The sequence below is a fragment of the Hemitrygon akajei genome, chromosome 17 (genome assembly GCF_048418815.1).
Source record: "Hemitrygon akajei chromosome 17, sHemAka1.3, whole genome shotgun sequence".
Classification (NCBI taxonomy): domain Eukaryota; kingdom Metazoa; phylum Chordata; class Chondrichthyes; order Myliobatiformes; family Dasyatidae; genus Hemitrygon; species Hemitrygon akajei.
This window is the reverse complement of record NC_133140.1, coordinates 48,805,246-48,831,396: the sequence shown is the minus strand read 5'-3', so window position 1 is coordinate 48,831,396 and position 26,151 is coordinate 48,805,246. Positions and strand designations below refer to the sequence as shown.

At 39.2% G+C, this 26,151-nt stretch overlaps 1 protein-coding gene across 3 annotated transcripts in view; it reads left to right on the top strand.

The window, feature by feature from the left end:
* Window positions 1-26,151, top strand: part of phkb (phosphorylase kinase, beta) — a 264,413-nt gene that overhangs the window by 101,585 nt on the left and 136,677 nt on the right. For all 3 annotated transcript variants that reach the window (XM_073070072.1, XM_073070073.1, XM_073070070.1), the window contains 2 exons: window positions 20,977-21,135; window positions 23,660-23,754. In XM_073070072.1, coding sequence (XP_072926173.1) covers window positions 20,977-21,135; window positions 23,660-23,754 — 254 coding nt within the window. The remainder of the gene's footprint in view (window positions 1-20,976; window positions 21,136-23,659; window positions 23,755-26,151) is intronic.

Genomic DNA, 26,151 nt, shown 5'->3' with positions numbered 1-26,151 from the left:
GTAGTTTTGATGGCCTATTCATAACATTGACTAGAAATGTAACTGGTAACCAGTATTTCAGGTTATATACTGTATACATTCTCTGATAATAAATGAACCATTTGAACCATTTGGTCAGACATATAAACTGGCGATAAGACCAGGTCAGATACACATTATAATAATTACACTCCTGATAACAGTACCCCACCCCCCTCTCCCACCAAAGCCTATTCATCATCTGTAAAGTGCAATGTGACACATTTTAGGGCTAAACAGCCACTGGAGTGGCATACAGTTGAACACACTCAATATTCATCATCTCTGCAATTTATGCATCATGACAGGAGTGTGCATCATCTGCAAACCACACTACAAGAGCTCACTTAGACTACTTTGAAAGCAGCTGCCAAATCAAAGAATTTGACCATGAACACTATTACTTGCTGGTTCCCCAGCAAGCTCACACACACCATTCTGATCAGGAAGTATATCACTAATCCATAATTGTCACTGTGTATGAGTCCTGAAAGTCCTTACCGTTGAGCTCCTTCACGAGATTGCAGAAGGATGTTTCAGAGTCACCTTCTGCTGGGATATTAAGAACTTACAGTAAGTACTGACCTTGCCAGTAATGCCCTCATCCTGTGAATAAATAGAAGAAAGCAAGATGGATTTAGTGTTACCATAATGTTCTTTCAAAGATTTATCTTTTTGTAGCAATTTACTTGCATGACTAAGCTGTTCTATTGGAGGGAACATGTCAAAGAAAAAATGTAGGCAAATGTTTAGGTTCCATTTATTAGCAGAACTAGGTTAAAGAGACTTCCGAAGAAGCAAATGGAGTAAGACCACTACTGCATAGTTCAGCTCTTTTTTGTGCAGCTTTTGATTTGCTAAATTACCATTCCAAAAACCTAAACTTTCTGCCAGTGATTGTACTGTCAGTGAAGCACTCCATCTCACCAGGGGAAGAGGCTGAACAACCGTTCCTCTACTGTATTTATCAGAACCCCAGACACACTTAAATTTTGCTTGCTGGGAGAATTATGACATATAAGAAGTTGATCTGACAGTTCTGTGTTCCAGCTCATTTCTGCTAGGGCATTCATGTATCATGTTTCTCACAGAGTACCCAGCAGGGTTATTCTGTACAACTCTTTCACAGTGGATGAAAAGAAACCAGCCACTGACTAATATGAAGCAATTAATACAGCATGTTTTAATTCTCCCGTGTACAGACTTGGCAGATGCATTATTTAGTAGTAAACTGGCTTAAAGCTGTGATAAAATTTCACACATTAATTTTTGACCATGTGCCAGTGCAGTATTGAGGGTATTTCTCTGGAACTGTTGTGTGTGTTAGATAATCTCAAAGGACGACATGGCTAAAAGTGACACATATATAATTTGACGTCTTAAAAATGCTACATTTTTAATGTGAAGATCACATTTATCTTGAAGGTTTGTTTTCATTTTGGCAAAAGCTGTACAGATTTTTGCAGGGCAAATATATTATTTCTTAATCAAGCTAATAATGCATTATTTCTCTAAATCTTTTGTCCCAAGGAGTACAGTAATAAAAGTTGACTTTGATTCCTAGAACTTAATTTATTAAGAAAGCAATGTTCAAAGTAAATTTAAGTCCAAGATAAATTTATTATCAATGTACATATACGTCACCATGTACTACCCTGAGAGTATTTGCAGTAAGTACGAAGAAACACAAAAGAATCAATGACAGGTTGCACACAAACAAAGACAGACAACTAAATTGCAAACAACAACAAATTGTGTAAGTATAAAAAAAACAGAAAAAAACAAAATAATAATAATACATAATATTGAGAACAGGAGTTGTAGTGTCTTTGCAAGTGAGTCCATCGGTTGTGGAATCAGTTCAGGGTTGGGGTGAGTGAAGTTATCCACTTTGGTTCAGGAGCCTGGTAGCGTGAGGCCTAATACTTTAGCTCCTTCCTGATGGGAACAGCAAGAAGAGAGCATGGCTTAGATGGTGGGGGTCTTTAATGATGAATGCTACTTTCCTGTGACAGCGCTGTTTGTATATGCATTTAGTGGTGTGGAGAGCTTTACCTGTGATGGACTGGGCTGTATCCACTACTTTTTGTAATCTTGATGGAAAGTGATATTGATTTATTTAATCCGTCTATCTGTTTATGGGGATCCAGTTTCTTGCTGTTAGATCTATCTTGCCCCTGGTAATCTGGTAAACTACTGTATCACATTCTGAACTTTTACCCTGTCATTCCATGCTGTTTACTCAGGTAACTGTTGCTTCCAGGTTTTGCCCTTATAAACCGTTATATTTGGGGTAGTGTACGATCTATTGAATTTTACTGCTACAGCTAAGCAAAGGGAAGAATGTTATTTGGTAATGTCAATTAAAATGCCTAATTTGAGACATGATGAGGAGAGAGCTTCCTGTCTCACTGTCAAACGAGCAAGATGGCAATAGTGGCTTATATTCCAGAAAATAACTCATGCATTGTTTGCGATTGACTGGTAAATAATACCACTTTTTGAAAGTCGAAAATGCATATAAAATGTTTTCTTGTATGATGCTTGAAATACATTTCAATTAAAATATTTATTTGAAATCACCTGGCTACTTCTCCCTTATCCACACAGCCATCATTCCTTTTACCAGTTCCCTACAATAGAGAAGTAAGAGCATACTATTCACCATGGGTTGTCTTGTCCTCTTGCATGATGCATTAAGTCTGGGAAACTCCCAGAGTCCCTGATGACTACATCAGCAAGAAGAGCATCTGGCTGCAGCTCCTTATGGACCATGTTAGGGAATGGACCTAAATAAGCGACAGATCATTCAGGAGAATGAAGAGTCGATAGGAGCAACAGGGAGGCAGTCACACCTAAGCTGCAGGAGGTAGGTAGCTGGGTGACTATCAGGACAGAGAAAGGAAGTAAGCAGACAGGATAGAGTCTGTGGCCAATCCCTTCAATAACAAATATACTCCTTTGGATACTTTTGGGGGGGGGGGGGGGCAACCTACTGGGGAAAAGTTCAGCATCTGGTACTGAGTCTGGCTCCATGACTCAGAAGGGAAATGGGGATAAGAGTGAATAGTGTTGACAGGTAATTCAGTAGTTAGGGGAAGAGAGATTATGTGGCTGTGAAAGAGACTCCCAGATACCAGGGTCAGGGATGGCTTAGATCAGATCCATACATCCCAAAAATTTGCTGTGCATGTTGAAAGGTTGGTTAAGAAGACGTGTGGTATGCTGGCCTTCTTTAGTTGGGAGATTGAATTCAAGAGTCACAAGGTAATGTTGCAGCTCTAAATAAAAAAATAGCTGGTTCAACTACACTTGGCCTATTGTGTTCAGTGCTGGTTGCCTCATTATTGGAAGGATGTGGAAGCATTAGAAAGGGTGCAGAAGAGATTTTATCACGTTTTCTGGATGAAAGAGCATGACTTATAAAGAAAGATTAAGCGAACTAGAGCTTTTTTCATTGGAATGAAGGAGAATGAGAGGTGACTTGATAGATCTTGATAGGTAATAAGAGACATAGATGGAGGGAACAGCCAGGGTGGCAATGACTAATATGAATAGATGTACTTTAAAGCAGATTGGAGGAAAGTATAGAGGGGATGTTGAGGTAGATTTTTTATATAGAGAGTTTTAAGAATATAAAATGCACTGCTGGGGGTAGTGCTAGAGCCAGATACATTAGAGACTCTGAGAAGACTCTTGGATATATGGATGAAAGGAAAATGGAGAGCTGTGTGCGAGGAAAGGTTTAGATTGATCTCAGAGTAGATTAAAAGTTCAGCACAATATCATGGATTGGAGGGCTTGTACTATGCCATATGCTACAAGTATCTGGGAGTACAATTAGACGAGAAGCTAGACTGGACTGCCAACACAGATGCCTTGTGCAGGAAGGCACAGAGTCGACTGTACTTCCTAAGAAGGTTGGCGTCATTCAATGTCTGTAGTGAGATGCTGAAGATGTTCTATAGGTCAGTTGTGGAGAGCGCCCTCTTCTTTGTGGTGGCGTGTTGGGGAGGAAGCATTAAGAAGAGGGACGCCTCACGTCTTAATAAGCTGGTAAGGAAGGCGGGCTCTGTCGTGGGCAAAGTACTGGAGGGTTTAACATCGGTAGCTGAGCGAAGGGCGCTGAGTAGGCTACGGTCAATTATGGATAACTCTGAACATCCTCTACATAGCACCATCCAGAGACAGAGAAGCAGTTTCAGCGACAGGTTACTATCGATGCAATGCTCCTCAGACAGGATGAAGAGGTCAATACTCCCCAATGCCATTAGGCTTTACAATTCTACCGCCAGGACTTAAGAACTTTTTAAAAGCTATTATTAATGCTTTTTGAGATAGTGATTTAGATGCATATCATATTTTTTTACTGAGTTAAGTATTGTATGTAATTAGTTTTGCTACAACAAGTGTATGGGACATTGGAAAAAAAGTTGAATTTCCCCATGGGGATGAATAAAGTATCTATCTATCTATCTATCTATCTATCTATTCTTCTATGTATTTCCACACTTGCAGGACCCAGTCAGTATGGATTGGCAATGGCATCACCACAATCACTATCAGCACAGATGCACCACAAGGCTGTGGCTCAGCCTCCTGTTCTACTCTTTTTATACTTATGACTGTGAGGCTAACCACAGCTCCAATACCATTTGTAAGTTTGCTGATGACACCACAGTCATTGGCTGAACCAAAAATGGTGATGAATCAGCATATAGGAAGGAGGTTAAAAATCTGGTTAAGTGGTGCCACAACATTTCACTCAATGTCAGCAAGACCAAGGAGTTGATTATTGACTTAAGGAGGAAGAAATCAGAGGTCCATGAGCCAGTCCTCATCGGGGGATCAGAGGTGGAGAGGGTCAATGAGTTTATTTATTTATTGAGTTACAGCACTGCAATCCCCATTTTTAATCCTAGCCTAATTACGCAACAATTAACCTACCAATCAGTATGTCTTTGGACTGTGGGAGGAAACTTGAGCACCTGGAGCGAACCCATGCGGTCACGAGGAGAACATACTCCTTACAGGCAGCGGAAGGAAATTATCCAGATCATTGGTATTGTAAAGTGTTATGCTACTGTATACCGTGCCGCCTTTAAATTCCTCAGGTGTTATCATTTCAGAGGATCTGTCCTGGATCCAGCACGCAAGTATCATTACGAAGAAAGCACACGCTGTCTCTACTTTCTTAAATGTTTGCATAGATTCAGCATGTCATTTAAAACTTCAGAAACAACTTCTATAGATATGCAGTGGGGACTATGTTCACTAGCTGCTTCACGGCCTGGTATGTAAACACCAATACCCTTGTATGGAAAAACCTACAAAAAGTGCTGTATACAGCCCTCCCCATCACTGAGCACATCTACATGGAGTACTGTCTCAGGAAAGTAGCACCAATCATCAAGAACCTCACCTTGTAGGCCAAGCTCCCTTCCCACTGCTGCCACCAGGAAGGAGCTACAGGAACCTCAGGACGCACACCACCGGGTTCGGGAGCAATTATTATCCCTCTTGTATCAGAGTGGATAACTTCACTGACCCTATAACTGAAATTGTTCCAACAATCTATCGCTCACTTCATCTCATGTTCTCGATATTTTTTGCTAATTTAATTATCATTGTTACTTTTTTTTGGATTTGCACAATTTGTTGTTGTTTGCACATTGGTTGCTTGTCCATCCCGTTGGGTGCGGTCTTTCATTGATTCTATTATGGTTCTTCTATTTACTTTGAACTTGGATGTTCAACGGAAAAGAACTTTTATAAAATTGAATACCTAGCTCAGAATGATGTGGATAGGAGAGTTTTGATTCATAGGGTACTTGCGCCAACTTGCGCTGTTCTTTTCAGATGGGTTTGAATCAGGGTCCTTGTAAATTGAGTACCTAGAGTGTTATACAGGGCTTTGAAATAATGAGAATTATTTGAGGATATGAATCAAGAAAGAATAAATTTAAAATAAGTAAGAGAAATGTTAAAAGCTTACAACAGAATAAGGTTTGGGGTAATAAAAATAAGCAGAGAAGGTCAACAAGTGACAGTTTATCAGTAACTAATATGGCATCAGGAAAAAGCAGAAAGCATTAAACTTCAAGTTGTTGTGTGTGAATATACAAAGCATTTGCAAAAAAAATGAATGCATTAATATAAATTTGATTACAGAGCCATGGTTACAGGCTAGTGAGCTTCAAACAGTGAAATTCCAGGAAAAATAGAATTCAATTAAATCTAAAGGCAGTATATCTGTGCAAAGCAACAAAATAGATTAATTAATAACACAAAAAATAATAGTTTTAAGAATCGTAGCCATCACATAGAAAGGTACATAATGACATTGTTGTGAACTAAACACGCAATTTAGGTATATAGCTTTTCAAAGAGAGAGGTTAAATGCACAAGAAATTAGGGTGTGTAGAACTGTGAACATAGTTCTTTGCATTTGTATGTAATGAGACAAACTAGGGAGCTTGCTCATATTCAGTAAATCAAGATTAATGAAACCTCACTGAAAATGTGTCAAGGTAGAAAAATGCATTGAATTTTATACAAGTGTTTGAAAGAGATATTGTTACATTCACAACTAAAATCTGAACAAAGCCAGCTCTGTAAGTGTAAGGGAGAAAATTGGCTAGGGTAGATTTGGGCACAAGGTTAAAAATTATGATTTTATAGAACATAGAATATTACAGTACAGTACAGGCCCTTCGGCCCATATGTTGTGCCGACCCTTAAGCCCTGCCTCCCATATATCCCCCCACCTTAAATTCCTCCATATACCTGTCTAGTAGTCTCTTAAACTTCACTAGTGTATCTGCCTCCACCACTGACTCAGGTAGTGTACTCCACGCACCAACCACTCTCTGAGTGAAAAACCTTCCTCTAATATCCCCCTTGAACTTCCCACCCCTTACCTTAAAGCCATGTCCTCTTGTATTGAGCTCTGGGGAAGAGGCGCTGGCTGTCCACTCGATCTATTCCTCTTATATTGTCCAGGTCCTGCTACATTTGGGTATGGACTGCTTCACTATCTGAGGAGTCATGAATGGTGCAGAACATTGTGCAGTCATCTGCGAACATCCCAACTTCTGATCTTATGACGGAAGGAAGTTCATTGATGAAGCAGCTAAAGATGGTTGGCCCTAGGATATTTCCTTGAGGAACCCCTGCAGTGATGTTCTGTGAATAAGATGGTTGACCTCCAACCACCACAACCATCTTCCTTTATGTCAGGTATGATTCCAACCAGCGGTGGTTCTCCCCCTAATTCCCATTGACTCCATTTTAGCCAGGGCACCTTGATGACATACTTGATCAAATGCCGCCTCGATGTCAAGGGTATCACTCTCACCTCTGGTACTTAGCTCTTTGGTCCATGTTTGGACCAAGGAGGTGATGAGGTCAGAAGCAGAGTGGCCTTGATAGAACCCAGGTTATTGCCGAGTAGGTGTTGCATGATAGCACCGTTGATGACCCCTTCCATTAATTTGCTGATGATTGAGAGTAGGCTGACAGGGCAGTAATTGGCTGGGTTAGACTTGTCCTGTTTCTTGTGTACAGAACATACCTGGGCAATTTTCCACATTGCCTTTGTCTTTCTCACTGGTCAGTCTCAAAAGAGGTATTGTTAAAGAAACATTTGAGAGTTGCGCAGAGCAACTTGAGAACATACAAATTACAGCAAATTACCTTAAAGCCATGTCCTCTCGTACTGAGCAGTGGTGCCCTGGGGAAGAGGTGCTGGCTGTCCACTCTATCCTCTTAATATCTTGTATACCTCTATCATGTCTCCTCTCATCCTCCTTCTCTCCAAAGAGTAAAGCCCTATCTCCCTTAATCTCTGATCATAATCCATACTCTCTAAACCAGGCAGCATCCTGGTAAATCTCCTCTGTACCCTTTCCAATGCTTCCACATCTTTCCTATAGTGAGGCGACCAAAACTGAACACAGTACTCCAAGTGTGACCTAACCAGAGTTTTATAGAGCTGCATCATTACCTCGCAACTCTTAAACTCTGTCCCTCGACTTATGAAAGCTAACACCCCATAAGCTTTCTTAACTACCCTATCTACCTGCAAGACAACTTTCAGGGATCTGTGGACATGTACCCCCCAGATCCCTCTGCTTCTCCACACTACTAAGTATCCTGCCATTTACTTTGTACTCTGCCTTGGAGTTTGTCCTTCCAAAGTGTACCACCTCACGCTTCTCCGGGTTGAACTCCATCTGCCACTTCTCAGCCCACTCCTGCATCCTATCAATATCTCTTTGCAATCTTCGACAAGCCTCTACACTATCCACAACACCACCAACCTTTGTGTTATCTGCAAACTTGCCATCTCACCCTTCTACCCCCACATTCAGGTCATTAATAAAAATCACGAAAAGTAGGGGTCCCAGAACCAGTCCTTGTGGGACACCACTAGTCACAACCCTCCAATCCGAATGTACTCCCTCCACCATGACCCTCTGCTTTTTGCAGGCAAGCCAGTTCTGAATCCACCTGGCCAAACTTCACTGGATCCCATGCCTTCTGACTTTCTGAATAAGCCTACCATGTGGACCCTTATCAAATGCCTTACTAAAATCCATGTAGATCACATCCACTGCACTACCCTCATCTATATGCCTGGTCACCTCCTCAAAGAACTCTAACAGGCTTGTTAGACATGATCTGCCCTTCACAAAGCCATGCTGACTGTCCCTGATCAGACCATGATTCTGTAAATGCCCATAAATCCTATCTCTAAGAATCTTTTCCAACAGCTTTCCCACCACAGACGTAAGGCTCACTGGTCTATAATTACCCGGACTATCCCTACTACCTTTTTTGAACAAGGGGACAACATTCGCCTCCCTCTAATCTACCGGTACCATTCTTGTGGACAACAAGGACATAAAGATCCTAGCCAGAGGCTCAGCAATCTCTTTACTCACCTTGTGGAGCAGCCTGGGGAATATTCCATCAGGCCCCGGGGACTTATCCATCCTAATGAACTTCAACCTCACTCATATTGTCCTCACAGTCATCAAGTTCCCTCTCATTGGTGAATACCAAAGAGAAGTATTCATTGAGGACCTCGCTCACTTCCACAGCCTCCAGGCATATCTTCCCAACTTCAACTCTAATCAGTCCTACCTTCACTCCTGTTATCCTTTTGTTCTTCACATAATTGAAGAATGCCTTGGGATTTTCCTTTACCCTACTTGCCACAAGAAGGGCTGTCCATCCCTCATTAAACGAAAGACTAATGAATTTGTAAACTAAATATTACTAGCTTTTTCACTATATTTTCTATTCAGAAATAGAGTGAGCAAAAGTAGCACATGTGAAAGTAAGCTAAAAGCAAAAAGCTGGAAATGTGAAATTAAAAGAGAAAATGATGGAAGTACCGAATTGTGGATTGCCAGCAGAGAGAAGGCATCAAGGCATGTCCATTGCATTTGGCCTGAAGGAGGAGACTTTTACAGAGATTAATCAATGAGAACAGAAGAGGGAGGAAAAAATGATTTTATAAGTCACTGCAGTTGCAGGAAATCTGAAATAGGATTCTGGAAATACTCAGCCTTGCAGTCAGCATCTGCATTGAAAGAAAAGCAGTTAATGCTACAGATAGGTGATCTACAAGAACAGATACTGAAAAGGTTAGTTATCTGAAATTGTTGATTTCATTGTGCAGTCTTGAAGGTTGTCATCAGGAGATCAGAAGTTGTTCCTAGGGCTTGTGTTATATTGTTTTGGAAGAGCATAAAATGCCAAGCATTGAGAGACCAAGACTGAGTGGGAGGGAAAATTTATGTGGCAGGCAAATAGAAGCATGGGATCTATATTTATCATTGCTGTGTTTATTAAAGAAAAATAACATTAGAGTAGTGACATTTTGCATGCAGCTTCTCTTAAAAGCACCCTCCTAGGATGGATTTTCTCTAATATCAATCAGATCCAGTTTGAGGAAGTCATTTGGTGCTGAAAGTTTTCTGCCAGCTATTGCTGATGCAAAGGAAATATCTGCATTACCTATATCTATCGCAGTAAATTCTCCCTAAACAGCTGTGAGTATAAACAAGCTTCGGAATCATGGCAGGATGGGGAGTCTCCATGTGGGGATTTTGGCTCCCCTCACCAGCCTACTTCTACTAACATTCAGTCCTTGAAGAAATCCGAGCAAGTCTGCTACTTCAAAGGGAGATTGGTAATGGCTTCTTTCTCTGTTATGCAGTAGACACTGCACATTAGCCTGAGGGTTTCCTCATCTTTCATTTAAATCTCAGAAAGCAGCTGGCACATATGGAGCCGCTGGTTGGGTTGTGAAATCGTGTGCTAATCAACTAGCCTCTGTACTCACCAACATCTTCAACCTCTCACTCTAACTGTCTGTTGTCTCCATCTGCTTCAAAGAAACTTCCATCATCCCAGTCCCTTACAAAAGTAAAATGTCATCTTGTACTTTAATCCGCTGCAATCAGAATACAGGAAAATGATTTTCTTGAGCACACCATTCTTCTTGCACTACCATCACCTTGATAATCAGAATACTTATGCCAATATATTTTGCATTAATTACAGCTCAGCCTTCTGCACCATAATACCTAATATGCATATCATTAAGCTTTTGCAGCCGGTTCCTTGGGACCTCATATATTACTGGCTTCTGGAATTTCTGTTGCTTAGGATTAGCTATTAACATTTCATCCTCAGTGATTTTTAATGCAGGTGCTCCCAGATTGTATGCTCAGTCCCCTGCTCTGCTCCATCGACACCCATGACTGTGTAGCCATTTACAATATCAATTCACTGTTCCCATTCACTGAGGACGCCACTGTTATAGGTCAGCTCAGCAGCTGTTTTTATTACTACCATGTACGCTATTTATTCTCTGAGCTTCACGTAAGCAACAAATTTCGTCAAACCTGGTGTATATGGCACTAACTAATTTCATAGCTAGGATCACCCTTGTGAACTGAGCAAAAGTATTGTGCAAAATTGCAATCCAATCTGCATTTAGTTTCTCCAATGTGGAGACCATATTGTTAGAACCTAATGCAGTACACTAGACTGGAAGAAGAGCACATGAATAGCTGCTTCATTTGAAAGGAATGTTGAAATTGCTGGATGATGTAAAAGGATGATATGAAAGAGGTGCTACATTGAACCTCTGTTAGGTTCACAAGGATGAAAGGAGGGGAAGAGAGAAAACAGTGAATCATAAGCCTATTAGCCTGACATCTGTCATAGGGAAAATGCTACAACCTATTATTAGGGCATGGCATGATGGTATTTATAAAATCACAATAAGACTGGATAAATTAAACAGAATCCTGAAAGTAAAATTATGTTTGACAAATCTTTTATCACCAGAAGCATGCAGAAAGGGAAATGGTAGTGAAAAATATGCAGTAAGGTATGAGTAGAGAGGTTATTGCTCAAAATTAGGAATGGGATTTCAGTAACATATTATCAACACTTCTTCCCACTCCTTTCCAGTCCTGATGAAGCACCTCGGTTTAAAACTTTGGCTGTTTATCCCTCTCCAGATGCCTGCCTGATCTGCTGAGTCCCTTCACCATTTTGTGTGTACTACTCTGGATTTCCAGCATCTGCAGAATCCCTTGTGTTTATCACTATCATTTAGTACTGATTAATGGCCAGATTGTAGCAACTACACTAACTAGTTGAATGTTGCAGGGAGTAGTGTTTGAACCTCAGGTATATACTTATAATGTATATCACTTATTTAAAAGAGGGGGAATTTGATAATTGTATAAAGTTTAGAGGGAAAGTATATTCTTAAGCAAACGCCTCATGGTTATAAAGGACCAGAGATGAGATGCATTGAGAAAAGGATGTGGAACACTGTATATCACATAGCATTTTGGTAGGAAAAATAGAAAACCACCATGTATTTTAGATACTGAGCGACAAGGAAATATTAATATTCGGAGGAATCTGTGTGTCCTTGTGAATGAATCACTGAAAGTTAGCATATAGATACCATAAACAATGTGGGAAACATGGCGTCCTAAGCACTGGAATTGGAGTAGAACAATCTTGAGCCATTTGTCCTTATAAGGCCATGGATGTAAGGTGTTTAATATTTCAGTAATATTTGAGTAATATTGTAAATATATTGTTTTATTTTTGCATTGAGAACATTGTCCCTGTACCTAAAAAGACCAGGGTAACATGTCTGAATAAACTGGTGTCCTGTTACACTCACCTTCATAATAAGCAAATGCTTTGAGAGGCTGGTCAAGGATTGCATCTGCAGTATGCTACCTCTCACACTGGACCCACTGCAATTCGCCTACCGATACAACCGATCAACATATGATTCAATAGCCACAGCTCTACACACTGTCCTTATGCACCTGGCGAAGAAGGACGCTTATATGAGAATGCTGTTCTTGGATTAGAGTTCAGCATTCAACACCATAGTACCCTCCAGACTTGACAAGAAGCTCACAGACCTTGGCCTTCACCCTGCCTTGTGTAGCTGGATCCTGGACTTCCTGTCTGCCCCTCAACCCAGGTACCCCTTAGGGCTGTGTTCTTAGGCCCCTCCTTTACTGTCTGTATACCCATGACTGTGTTGCCACCCACATCTCCAATCTGCTAATTAAATTTGCTGACAATATCACATTGATTGACCTAATCTGAAATAATAACAAGGCAGCCTGTAGAAGTCATTACCCTGACACAGTGGTGTCAAGTAAACAACCTCTCCCTCAATGTCGCAAAAACAAAGGAGCTGCTTGTGGATTGCAGGAGGAATGGAGACAGGCTGACCCCTATTGACATCAATAGATCTGGGGTTGAGAGGGTGAACAGCTTTAAGTTTCTCGGCATACACATCACTGAGGATGTCACGTGGTCTGTACACACCAGCTTTGTCGTGAAAAAAGCACAACAGTGCCTCTTTCAGCTCCGATGGTTGAAGAAGTTTGGTATGGGTCCCCAAATCCTAAGAACGTTCTATAGGGGCACAATTAAGAGCACCCTGCCTGGCTGCATCACTGCTTGGTATGGGAACTGTACTTAACTCAATCGCAGGACTCCGCAAAGAGTAGTCTGGATAGCCCAGCACATCTGTAGATGTGAACTTCCCACTATTCAGGACATTTACAGAGACAGGTGTGTAAAAAGGGCCTGATGGATCATTGGGGACCTGAGTCACCCCGACCACAAACTGGTCCAGCTGCTACCATCTGGGAAACTGTACTGCAGCATAAAAGCCAGAACCAACAAGCTCTGGGACAGCTTCTTCCACCAGGCCATCAGACTGATTAATTCGTGCTGATACAGTTGTATTTCTATGTTATATTGACTGTCCTGTTGTACATACTACTTATTACAAATTACTGTAAATTGCACATTACACATTTAGACAGAGGTGTAAAGTAAAGGTTTTTACTCTTCATGTATGTGAAGGATGTAAGTAATAAAGTCAATTCATTCTTTGTTTACATAATTCATTATGTGTTATGTATAAAAGTGCATAAGTAGCATACGTCATTATGCTACCATGTCATGTGTGAGCACCTCACTAAAAAAAAACTAAGCAGACAAGTTTCCAGGCCTTCTATGTTTTTCTTTCAGTTAGTTTCTGGGATTACAATATATATCACAGTGACGTTGGAGATGTTTTAAAATGACCCCAAGACTACCTACCTATTGAAGTGCAACACATTTTTCTTCAGAAGGGGAGAGAGGCATTCAAGTTTTTAAAAAAAACACCATGTTTATTTTTGGAAAGGGATAGAGATGTTCGAATTTAAAAAAAAGGCAGAACATGGACAAAATTCGCAGGTTCATAAACAATGAGTTCTGGGTGATAATAAATAAAAGGCAGAAGCGGGTGGCGAAAATCAAAATAAAAGACATGTTCAATTACACAACAGATAACTGGGTGATGTATATTGAAGTAATTGAGCAGTATTTCAAAGCAAATGGAGTAGCCGATAGGAAAATGAATGCCAATTTTGCTGAGTGCAGTAGTTGGAAAATCATACAGTTTGCTTTGAGGATTAACTGCTCCAAGCAAACCATCCAAAATTACCTTTGCTGATACTGTGAACGTAACTCAGGAATGTTTAGAACTGAAATCATTGTTGATTGCAGAACTCTTTAGGGATCAAAAGGAAAGGGAGTGTATTTCAGTGTACGTGGCTGAATAGAAGAAATTGACAGAGCTTTGTCAGTTTAGTGATGGGCTTAATAGTGCATTGAAAAATATGAGTAGTTTCGTTTGTAGAATCTTACAACAAAGCATTCAAAAGTGGCTCCTCACTGAAGCATAACTCACATTTAAAAGAACAGTTGAAGATTGCTGTATTAATGGAAACAGCAGCCAGAGACGCAACTGAGTTGCTGTCAGGGATGAAAGTGTGCGCAAAAACATGCAATGTCTAACTGGAAACCTGCCTGGACAAAATAATTGTATTTCCATTGTGGCAGGGATTCACATACATCAGGCCAGTGCAGGTTTAAAGGCAAACCTCGCAGAAATGCAACAAAGTAAAACACATACAAAAAGCCTGTCGGGCAGACACAAAACAAATGTACAGCACAGGAAAAAGAAAAAGTTAAAAAGTTAAGTTGCAGTTTCAGAAAGCACTAATCTGATGCTCATGATGAAAAATCTGATAATAATGAGAGTGATACAGGATTGAATAGCCTTGAGATTTACAGTGTGAAAACGAACGAGACAAGCAATATGGCTTACACCAGAAGTGAATGGCAAATTAAGTAAAATGCAATCGGACACTGGCTCGGCTATTTCAGACATTCCACAAAATGAGTTTGAACAGCATTTCAAAGATACTGAACTGAAACCAACTAATAATATATACTGTAAAAAAGTATGGGAATGAAATTTGTAGCAGTGAAATACTACAAGCAACAAGCCACATTGGGCTTGATGTGGTTGAAAAAAAATAGAAGGGCTAGCATTGTGGAGCCTTGATCGGCTGAGACAACTAAAACTTGATTGGAGATCATCCATTATTTGCATGCCACGTCCCCTGCAAAAGAGTCAACTGAAAGTGAATTAAGAAAGGTACTGGATGATACCACAGCAGTGTTCAGGGATGGCACTGGAAAACCCAAACATATCAAGAGTAAAATTGGGTTAAATGTAAGTACCACGCCCAAGTTTTACAAAGCCCTTTGGGTTCATTATACCATCTGTGATAGAGTAACCAGCAAGCAAAATCATAAGGAATTCTTTCCAGGGTTGAGTAAAGCCTATGGGCAATGCCAGTCGTCCCAGTAGCCTATATGGATGGATAGGTCTGTCAGGATCTGTGGTGGTTTTAAGGTCACCATCAACCCAGTACTGAAAGTAGATCAATACCCTCTGCTGAGGATAGAGGATATCTTTGCAAACCTTTCTGTAGGAAGGCACTTCAGCAAAGTGGACTTAGCTGTTGTCTACCTACAGATGAAAGAAGAGTCTAATGTATTTCTCACCATAAACACTACAAAGGACCTTGTCACTACAGTAGGCTTATTTTTGGAGTAGCATCTGGCAGAAAGCTATCAGCTAAGTGCTGCAAGGCTGCCCAAGCACTCATTGTTACCTGGTTGACATCATTGGTACTGGTGAGGATGACAAGGAACTTTTCCAAAATCTCAATACAGTTAAAAAGATTAGAAGATTATGGGCTTAGAGCATCACAGGACAAGTGTGAAATCTTTAAACCAAGCATTACTTACTGTGGTCACATCATTGATACACAAGGATTATGCAAGTGTGCTTAGAAAATTCAAACATTGTAGATACTCCAAGACCAAAGGACATGTTACAATTGCAGTCCTTTATAGGATTTGTCATTTATTATAACAGGTTCCTTCCAAATCTGGCTACTGTGCTCTACACCTGGAACTCATTATTACAGATTGGGAAGAAATCGCAATGGACAAAGCAGTGTAGAGAAGGAAAATAGTGATGTCAGACACTGTACCTGAGAAGGTACAGGTGCAGTCATATGTGTCATAGAAGTGAATACCCCGTAGACATTGCATCCACTGCAGACAAAAATTAGAAACAGATTGGCAGAGAGGCCTTGAGTCTGGTTTGGAGTGTAAAACATCTCAACCAGTACTTGTACAAGAAAGAGGTTGGTCTCGTTACTGATCATCAACCACCAATATCCATTTTCCATCCGTAGAAAGATGTTCCACTAACAGCAGCAGCACGAATGCAGAGATGGACTCTGTTTTTTGGAGGACACAATTACAATTCAAGAGGATGACTAAGTAAAGAAATGTAAATAGATTGACCTGTTTACCTTTGGAAAAGGAAATATGTGAAAAATTTACAAAAGGGCATACTCTTCTTGACATGCTTTCACTAATGCAAATCAAAAGTCACTCTATTATAGCAGAGATTATCTAAAGGGATACCAGAAAAGACCACACCCCGTTTCAGGTCTACGTGGCCACCCAAAATGGCTGGAATGTGGTGCAGAAATTCCAGTTACCCCATTTTTTACCGGCACCAAGATGAACTTGCCCTTGATGCCAGTTGCCTTATGTGGGGTTAAGAGTTGTGCATTGTATAAAAACAACAAGTTGTGCAAGTACAAAATGAAAAAAAAGAAATAATAGTAAATGAGCAATAAATAGCAAGAGCATGAGATAATGCCAGTTCAAACTGGTTACTGGGAAATGCTAGTGAGGAAATCGAGGATCCGGATGCACGAGTGAATTGATTCTAAGCTTCGCCCCTCAAGGTCTAGTTTTAATTGTTAGGAAATCCCTCCAGTCACAGCCTCTCCATTCAACTGAAAGAGTTTCCCTCTACGTATCTTATCAATTCATTTGATGTTTTGAAATTTTCGATCAAATTACCCTTTCCTATCACAGTGCAACACACTAAACAACCAACAATTCACCAGCAATGCTGCTCCTCCGTCACCTCTTGCACTCATCCTTGGATCTTCTCAAACCCAATCTCAGAAGGATTACGCGGGACAAGTAGCTGAGACAAATTGAGGGCTTCTCAAACAAGGAGGTTCGATGTTTCACTCCTGGACAAGCAGTTCTGTCGAGGGACTACTGAGGTGATCAAAAGTGGATACTTAGAAATATTAAAGACAGAACTGGACCACTCTCCTACACAGTGGGGATTGCATCTAATGTCATCTGGAGATGACACATCAATCAGTTGAGGAGAGCATGTGCAATTGTTGGAGAAGAAATGTTTACAGAACTATCAGACCAACTCCTTGCAGTCCCAGAATCAACTCCTACAACCACCACAAAGAAGGTCCCAGAACTCTGGATTGTTTCACTACCCCAAGTCTCACCTACCAAGCAGAGTGGCCCCCTCTTGACGGGAAAGATGTCATCTCACAAGAGTAAGAAATCGTCCTCCACAGCAATTAAATCTTTAGGCCTGAATAGGACAATTAAAAATTTACTATTCTGTGGATGTGTATTTAGTAGTTGTATTCTATAGTATAATGTGTATATAAGACAGAGCAATATGATAATGTACTTTATTTGAGTTACAATGTATTCTATATTGTGTTGGGAGTTTATAGCTTTACAGGGAGGAGTGTTGTGCACTTAATATTTCAGTAATATTGTAAATATATTGTTTGATTAAGCATCCTTTATTTGTTTGCATAATTTGTTATGGTTATATGTAAAAGTCTGTGAATGGTATACATCATAACACCATCATGTCATATGTGAGTGTTTCACTAAAGAAAAACTAAGTAGACAAGTTTCCTGGGCTCCTGTGTTTTTCTTTCAATTAGTTTCTGGAGTTACAAAACTTAACAATGAAAAGACTAGTTCTAGAGTACAGGATAAAGTTTTCATATCCTTACCTAAAGGGAGAGTAGAGGGAAAGTACATAGATTCCTGAGATGAACAGGTTGTCTTATGAGGGAAGATAAGTCCATATTTGGAAGAATGAGAAGTTATCCCTTTGAAGCATAAGATAGCTCAAAGTTCAAATTACATTTATAATCAAAGAATGTTTATACTCACATGAGATTTGTTTGCTTACAGTGGCAAAGCATGGAACCTGAAAGAACCCAATTAAAAACAATAAAGACCAACCCCCAATGCGCACAGAGAAAGAGAGAAATCAAATCATGCAAGCAATAGCAACAGCATTCTGAACCAAATTGAGTCCTTAGAGCCTAATCCCTGGAACAATCTAGAGTAGGCCCAAAGCCTCAGTATTCAGTTCATCAGATTAGCGGGACAAATCACCACTAAGTTCACGGACACAAAGTACAGCAGCCGGGGGCTGACTCACTGCCTTAGCATCGCGGAGAGAGGAGCCCCCAGCCTATTTGGGCATATTGTAGCACTGAATTTTTAATAAAGATATTTTGTAAAAAAAAGTCTATCTGAGCTGGTGTTTAAATTCTCTGAACAGCGGATCGCACCTCACACTGGAGCCTGGGGGCCATGCCGCGTAGAATTATCCTGGGCCTAGATATGCCGCCCGGCAATTTGCTTCAGGCCTAGATTTCGCTGCCGAAGAGCAACCTCTCCAAATCGGCTCGGCTCCCAGAGCAATCCAACCTTGCCCAACTCTCAATATCCTGCCTTTCCAGTCTATATGAGCCAGCATTTAGATGGTCCAAACAACAGATTGTATCTCACATTACAGGCCTAAGCATTTTTGTAGGGTAGAATCTTGGCTGGAGAGTATAATACCATTTGACCTTGTGTCAGAATGAGGGCCAGGCATTCAACGTCTAAATCATTCCACTCAAAACTATGTATCAGCAGAGGCTATGAATTTTCATAACTTATGTGTCTGATCCTTTTGCAATTTTAAGTATTTCCTCACAGTTAAAAAGATCCAATTTTTGATGTCCCTCTTTATGTTTGTGTTGTTTCACACCAACCAGCATTCTTACGTAACAATGTGCTGTAGAAGCTCAGCAGGTCATGCAGCATCTGTAGTAGGAAAGAACTTGTTGACCCAAAATATTATAATTTGCTCCCAAAGGTGCAGTATGACCTGCTGAATTCCTCAGCACATTGTTTGTGATCCAGGTTCCAGTATCTGCAGTGTTTTGTGTCTAATCCAGATTCCAACAGCTGCAGTGTTTTGTGTCCAATCCAGATTCCAACCTCTGTATTCTCTTGTGTCAATATTCTTAAGTATATGCAGTTTATTCTTGCAAATGATTCATAATTCTTTGGAAAACATATAATCCAGAATTTGCAGTAGCATAACTGTCATCTTATAATGCTGCTATGGTCTTACCATTATGCCTTGACTTGGATAGTTAATCATACAGACTTCTACCTAACCACCTGTATTCAACTTTTTTTTAAACACGGCTGTCTGAACAGATTTTGCATGTCATGCTGTCAGCAGGGAACCATATAAAATTCTATCTGCTGTAAGACACTGTAATAAAATCAATCTCAAAGTGAAGTAAAAATGTGAAATGCATTTCTAGGGGGATTACATTTGATAGGTGTGAATATTTTGTAGATTTCATTCAATTACTTGAATCCATGGAGAAGGAATCTCCTTGTTTTCTCTGCTGATGATTGATGAGGTCATCACCTGCATTATGTAACAAAAGGTTTTTAAACTGTATTTTGAGAGAACACTTGTTCCATTGTCGCTTACAAAAGCATTGATAATTCTTCTGCACAGATATATAAATTTTGTTACAAAGATAGTTGTTGAAAAAGATAAGTCATGAGTTTTGCACCAGTTTTGAGGTGAAAAAATTGTTTATTTTAATGTAGAGTTTAGTCATGTATGCTACTAATATAATTCACATAATTATTAATATTGTAGATGCTTGCAACACATTCTTTATATAACACACTGAATTTGCGATAATTAAATAATCACTATGCTGGTGTTTCAAACAATAAAATTGTACCTATTTTAATCTATGTAACTGTCAACAATCTCTTTTAATGTTCATAATGTGTGGTAGTATGGAAGTGTTTAAACAAAACTGCTTTAGGACAGTTTCAGATAGTTCAGTCTTTTAAACTAAGAATCTGGAGCCTGATTCACTATGTCTTACAGCCTTAGCCTTCCCAAAACATAATATGTTTTGATTTTAAATTAAGAAGAACTGAAATGAATTAACACAAGGCACTGAGTAAATTTCCAGCTATAATTCAGACTTTGGTTTCCAAGGACTTTCACAAACATGATCCGGATTCTTTGGTTTGAATGATGATCTGATATCATCGGCTTGTAGTTATATTGCATTTTTGTTGCACACTACCATGGTTCTGTTCAATATGTGTTTCAAAGTACCTAATAAAGACTTTAAATATGAGCATTGCTTGATTATTTGCCAGACAAGTTGGCAAACCGTGATTAACTCACTCTCTTTCCTAGCTCAGGTTTTGCTGGGATTTCCAAACTTAATTGGCCAAGCCCATTCAGTGATTTCCCAGCTGGATTCTGTTACTGTATTCCCCATAGACTAGTGTAGTGGCAAAGCAAAAGCGTGCAGAGATTCCCAGACGTTTACCCTGGACTGTGTCTTGTGTTATGATCCAGATGAAACCTATCATAGGATCTATGAAATTAATTAAGTGTTTCTCAGTGTCAATGACTTTAAGAAATATTGTAAAACTTTGACATCTTTCTCAGACAGCAGTACTACTTGTTGAATGAGATTGGGTAACAGTATTGAACCTAACAAAAAATTTTAAGGAGAAAACAGCATTTAGAATTCTAAATTATAATAGTTTTCAGTGTCACTCTATTTTGAAACTATAATTGTAAATTCAGTACAATTTGCATCAATCTTGTTAGCAGAGGTAATTGCAGGAAGAATGACAAAATAAATATGGAAATCAGTTTAAATTTTGCCATCACACTCTCACATGGCAGGTTCTTCAAAGCTAGCTTACCTATTTCCATTCTAACTTTAAATTTCTTCAGATTATTCAGAAGTGCTAACCTTTAATACGTGTTCTTTATTTGTATAGGGTTTGCTCTCGTACCGAAGTACTATTATGTGCCAGCTGACTTTATTGAATTAGAAAGAGAATCACCTGGCAGTCAAAAGCGTTTTCCTAGCAGCTCTGGGCGTGATGGAAATCTTTTCTTGTGGGGACAGGCTTTGTACATAATTGCAAAGTTGCTTGGTAAGTAACTTATTAAGTCTGCAGCTAGCAACCTGAACTTATAAGGATAGCAACTTTTAGGTACAAAAGCATCCCATTGTTCATCGGGAGACTGGCGCAGAGTGAGGCAATGCAGCAGTGAAGTTGTGGACCATATATAGATTGCAGACGAGAAGGCGTTAAACTGTCTAGCCGCAAATTCAGGTGGATAAATCCTCAGGACCTGTCAAGGTGTTCCCTCAAGCCCAGTGAGAGACTAGTCCAGAAATTGCAAGTGGCCCTAGCAGAGGTATTTAAAACATCTTTAATCCTCGGGTGAGGTGCTGGAGGATTGAAGGATAACTAATGTTGTTATGTTGTTTAAGGAAGGCTCTAAGAATAAGAAAGGAAACTATAAGGCGGTGGGTCCGGATGAAGTGTCTCGGCCCGAAACGTCGACTGTTTACCCTTTTCCATAGATGCCCCTGGCCTGCTGAGTTCTAGCATTTTGTGTGTATTACCTTGACTTCCAGCATCTGCAGATTTTCTCTTGTTTATGAGCCTGACATCAGTACTGAGTAAGTTATTGGAAGGTATTCTAAAGAACTCAGGTACTGTTGTTTCGGTTAATCAGAATACGTCAGGACTAGTACATTTTGGCCCATTTAAGTGGTTGTCCCAATTAGCTGAAGTTTCATGGAAGTAGTTAAAAAGGTATAAAAGGACAAACTTAATAGTGAGGGGTATAGACAGTGTAAATACATGTAGGCTTTTTGCACTGAGTTTGGGTGAGACTAGAACTGCAGGTCTTGGGTTAAGGTTGAAAGGGTTATATGTTTAAAGGGTACAGGTGGGAGAATGTCTTCACTCAGTGATGAGAGTGTGGAATGAGCTACCAGCGGAAGTGGTAGATAGGGTTCAATAACAACACTTAAAAGAAATTTGGGTAGGTGCATGGCTGAGAGGGATATGGAGGGCTGTGTTCCAGGTGCAGGTTGATGGGACTCGACAGATCTATATTTCAGCATGGACTAGATGGGCTGAAGGGCCTGTTTCTATAACTATATCTGTGTATTTTATATATCTGTGTCAATAAAGCCAAAGCAGTGACAGGGATTAAGAAGTGTAATCGAAATGTAGTCTAATAGGTATATTTTAAGGAGATTGTTATAAGAAGTAAAGGGGACAGAACATGGAGAAACTTCAACAGCATTTCACTTGGATAACTTAAAGCACAGCTATAACTGATGGAACAAAAGTTGGGGAGTTATTCAAAACGATAGAATCTGATAAAGAGAGGGGGTTTTTTTAAACATAAAGAAGTTTCTGTAACAGGCTTGGGTAAGATTTTAATACAATTAGGATGCTATTTTCAAATGTGAGGTATTGATCGATCATGTAGTCAGTAGGGTCACGAATAATGGCTGAACCAGACTTGACACAGAGCAGGATGAAATGTGCAGTGGTTCGAATATAGAGCATTGGAAATTAAGAAGGAGCAAAGTAACCAAATGTAGAACTAATAAAGACATGGTTTCACAGGAAGTTAACCAAGGCTAGATTGCACAATGTTGCTTACATGTGGCCTTTTGTCATGGAATACAGCAGTGTTGAGCATAATGCCAAAATTGGAAAAATTATGGCTCATTTCAAGTCATAAACTGGGAAATGGAATGGAATGGAATCCCTGTGACCTGAAGATGTAGACAAATTCTTTCTCGTGGAGGAATTTACTAACTGTCCTGAAATTGAGTAATTAGTCTATGAGTAAAGACAGTGAATAGTTGAGAAAGATGGTGGAAAATGAGAATTTGATGAAGCAAAATGTTGATGTGAAAAGGAAACAAATAAATGCAGATAGGGAAAGAGGGGCAGATCAGGAGTAGATTTTTGAAGGATATTGAGTTAATTTTTATTTTTCATATTTCAAAGGCATTGCTGCCAATGTCATAATGTTCTGTCTTTCCTGTATTATCTCTGATTAGAGGAACGAGTCAGGAGTCAATTTTTGGATTGATGGGATAATAAGTGCTGGTTTGCAGGTGAATTGGGTACTATTGGTGAAAAATGTTGAACGTAATTGAAAAATTGGATGGTATGGGGACTTGACTTGATAGATTTAATCAAAGGCTATAAAACACTCCAATGAATAAGGAGGCTTAATGCGTTACAGTCACAGGATAGATTATCTAATGACCTTGATTCAGACCATTATTTACAGCCCATTTTATGAAGTTTGAATTTGTGGGAAAACAGCATTTTTAGAAGTGTAAGGCATATCATTTTTTGAGTAATGTTGTTGCCAAGCAACTCATGAATTCTCAGATACTACGAACTTTGGCTATGATATCCACACAATAATTTGTTGATTCTAGTTGTCTAGCCTCTAATTAGTCACTCTCACTTACAATCCGATCTATATCTCTGAACACCCACGAATTGTGTCCAATGATAAAGACTCTTTATTTTTCAAAATGAATAGATGATAGTTTATGGATTAGCAAAATAAAATATTCTTAATTTTAAGTAAAAATTAAACTACTTTCTTATGTGTTGTCCATAATAGTGGATGAACTGATCAGCCCACAGGATGTGGATCCATGTAGGCGTTACATTCCTCCTAAGGAGCAAAGGAATATAAGCTTGAGGTATTCCAATCAGGTTAGTTCAAAGATAATTCTCTTCAATTTTGTTTTTTTTTTTATTACAAGTGATGAAAAGTGTAAGAAAAGACAAGAAAATGAAGCTTGAAAGAAAAAAAGATGCTTCAGCAAGATATTGTACCTCAAATTATTTATTAATTTTGGTAATCATACTGAAACTGCTTTGCATGACAAAATTACTGTCTTAAGAGACAACTATGGTGCTTCTGTGAAGTTGAACATCCAATATAGAATTGTCTTATTTGGACCAGTTAAGAAAGATGATCAATATGTACGTGTTACCCTGGTTTAAGATGTTATTAACACACATCCAATATAGAATTGTCTTATTTGGACCAGTTAAGAAAGATGATCAATATGTACGTGTTACCCTGGTTTAAGATGTTATTAACACAGATATGCTGTGGAGTATTTTATTTTCTGCAGATTTTCTAAAAATGCACTGTGTTCCTTTAATTACATTATCCAATTGTGTGTTCCTTTTTTTCATTTGATGAAATTAGGCCTGTTGTATTGGCCAACAGGATTTGCCTTGTTAATATATTTTATTGCGAGAGTGCGGGGAAAGAAAGAGACAAGGTAGACATTTTTCTGGGATCCAAGGATGGGAAAGAAAGAAACTGGAAGCAGACAACAAAAATTGTAGAAGAACATGGTGAAATGCTCACAGAACCCATTTGGAAACATAGATACTGACGTCGGAAAAATCCACATGCAAACTTTGGTCTCACAGAGAGTGTGCAGATAACTTTTAATTAACTAGTTAGCATACGACCTTGGAGAACGTTCAACACCTTTTCTTGAGCATTGCATGGATATGTATGTTTCGTTTGGATTGGGTTTTCAGCGCACAGCCATTTCGGTACCGTGAGTAAATGAAGCGAAGCAAACTGGATTGATTATGCAGCAATGAGCTCCAACAATTATGTGCACACTATAGACTAATATATATGTAATAGGCCCTTTTCCTTTACTTTGTTTGTTATAGTTTAAAATATGTTGTCAATACAATTTCGATCTAAGTTTATACTGGTGTGAGTTAAATTATTGCTTCCTGCTGAATGGTAAATTTGCTTGGATGTATCAGTATTCATACAAGTAATTGCCTATATTTTCTCATGGAAGGAACATTCAGACTTTTATGTTTTTATTTTCCCGAATCATATTTACCCTAGACGTTTATTTATTGGAAATGTCCTTTCATCGTTATTCCTATGCATTGTCGAGTCATGTTGCTGTTAGTTTGTATTCAGAGTAACAGCTAACTCATTATGAGCTTACGATGAGAGGGTTACATGTAACATTGGAAGTACACATCATTGGCTGCAGTAAGGTGGAATGAAATGGACTGAATTGCAATAGGCAGTAGATTATTACTGGATCACAGATTAACATTCCAAAACATTCATCAATAGAAACCCAAACTGCCTCAAACCTGCTGACACATTAATGTAAATTGGGCAAGAAACAGGCAACTATTTTGCTCATGGGAAGCAGGATGGCCACCTGCATATTTTCATTTCATATTTTCAGGTGTCTCATTTTTATTTTAACCAACCTTCTGATTATTAGCTTCTGGTACCTGGGAATTATAGGCCCTTGGAAGCAAGTCAACTCAAAGGAGGGCAGAAAGGCTGAATTCCAAGTAAGTGTCCCTACAGCACTACTTGTGCTTCAGCCAGAGTAGGAATACATCAGAAAGCTCAAACTAGATGCCAAACAAATCATTTACTTGCCATGACATATCTATTAGGCTCCCTGGCCACCAGCTGCTCGGTCCAACTACCATTATATAGTCCCCTCCTATTCTCAAGCAAGTGGGACAACCTGAGCATGAACATTGTGTTAGAAAGAAACGTAAAGAATACTGTTTAGCAAAAATATAAGTCAGTATCATTGGCAGAAAACAATCTCTTTCAAACAGGATGAAAAAATTGTGTTTTATTAGGGACGCTCTTATCATTTATTTTAATTGTTTTATGAGCAGGGCTCCTCAAGACCAGTTTATTTTATCAGTGGTAGTTCATTTAGCAAAAGAATAAACTGTGAATATGATGAATATTACTGCTAACATGCATATCAAAGACTTTTAGATCTAGTGCAATGTAGAATGAAATAGTGAAATATCCAGTAGTGCTGTTCAAAGTTTAGACATCAACTTACAAATAGGTACTGTGTAGTAAGTATGATTAGGAAAAAAATAAGATAATGAGGATATATTTTGTACTTTAAAATTGCCACTTTTGTACATCTTTAGTTAATTCCTTTCCTAGTTAGTCAGGGCATGACATGTGGCATGTGTTAGTGAGAAGCCCTTTGATCTTCAAAGTACTATTTATAAAACATACAGTATCATTTTCCAGACCTAACCAAATCCCCTCTACCACCACTCTCC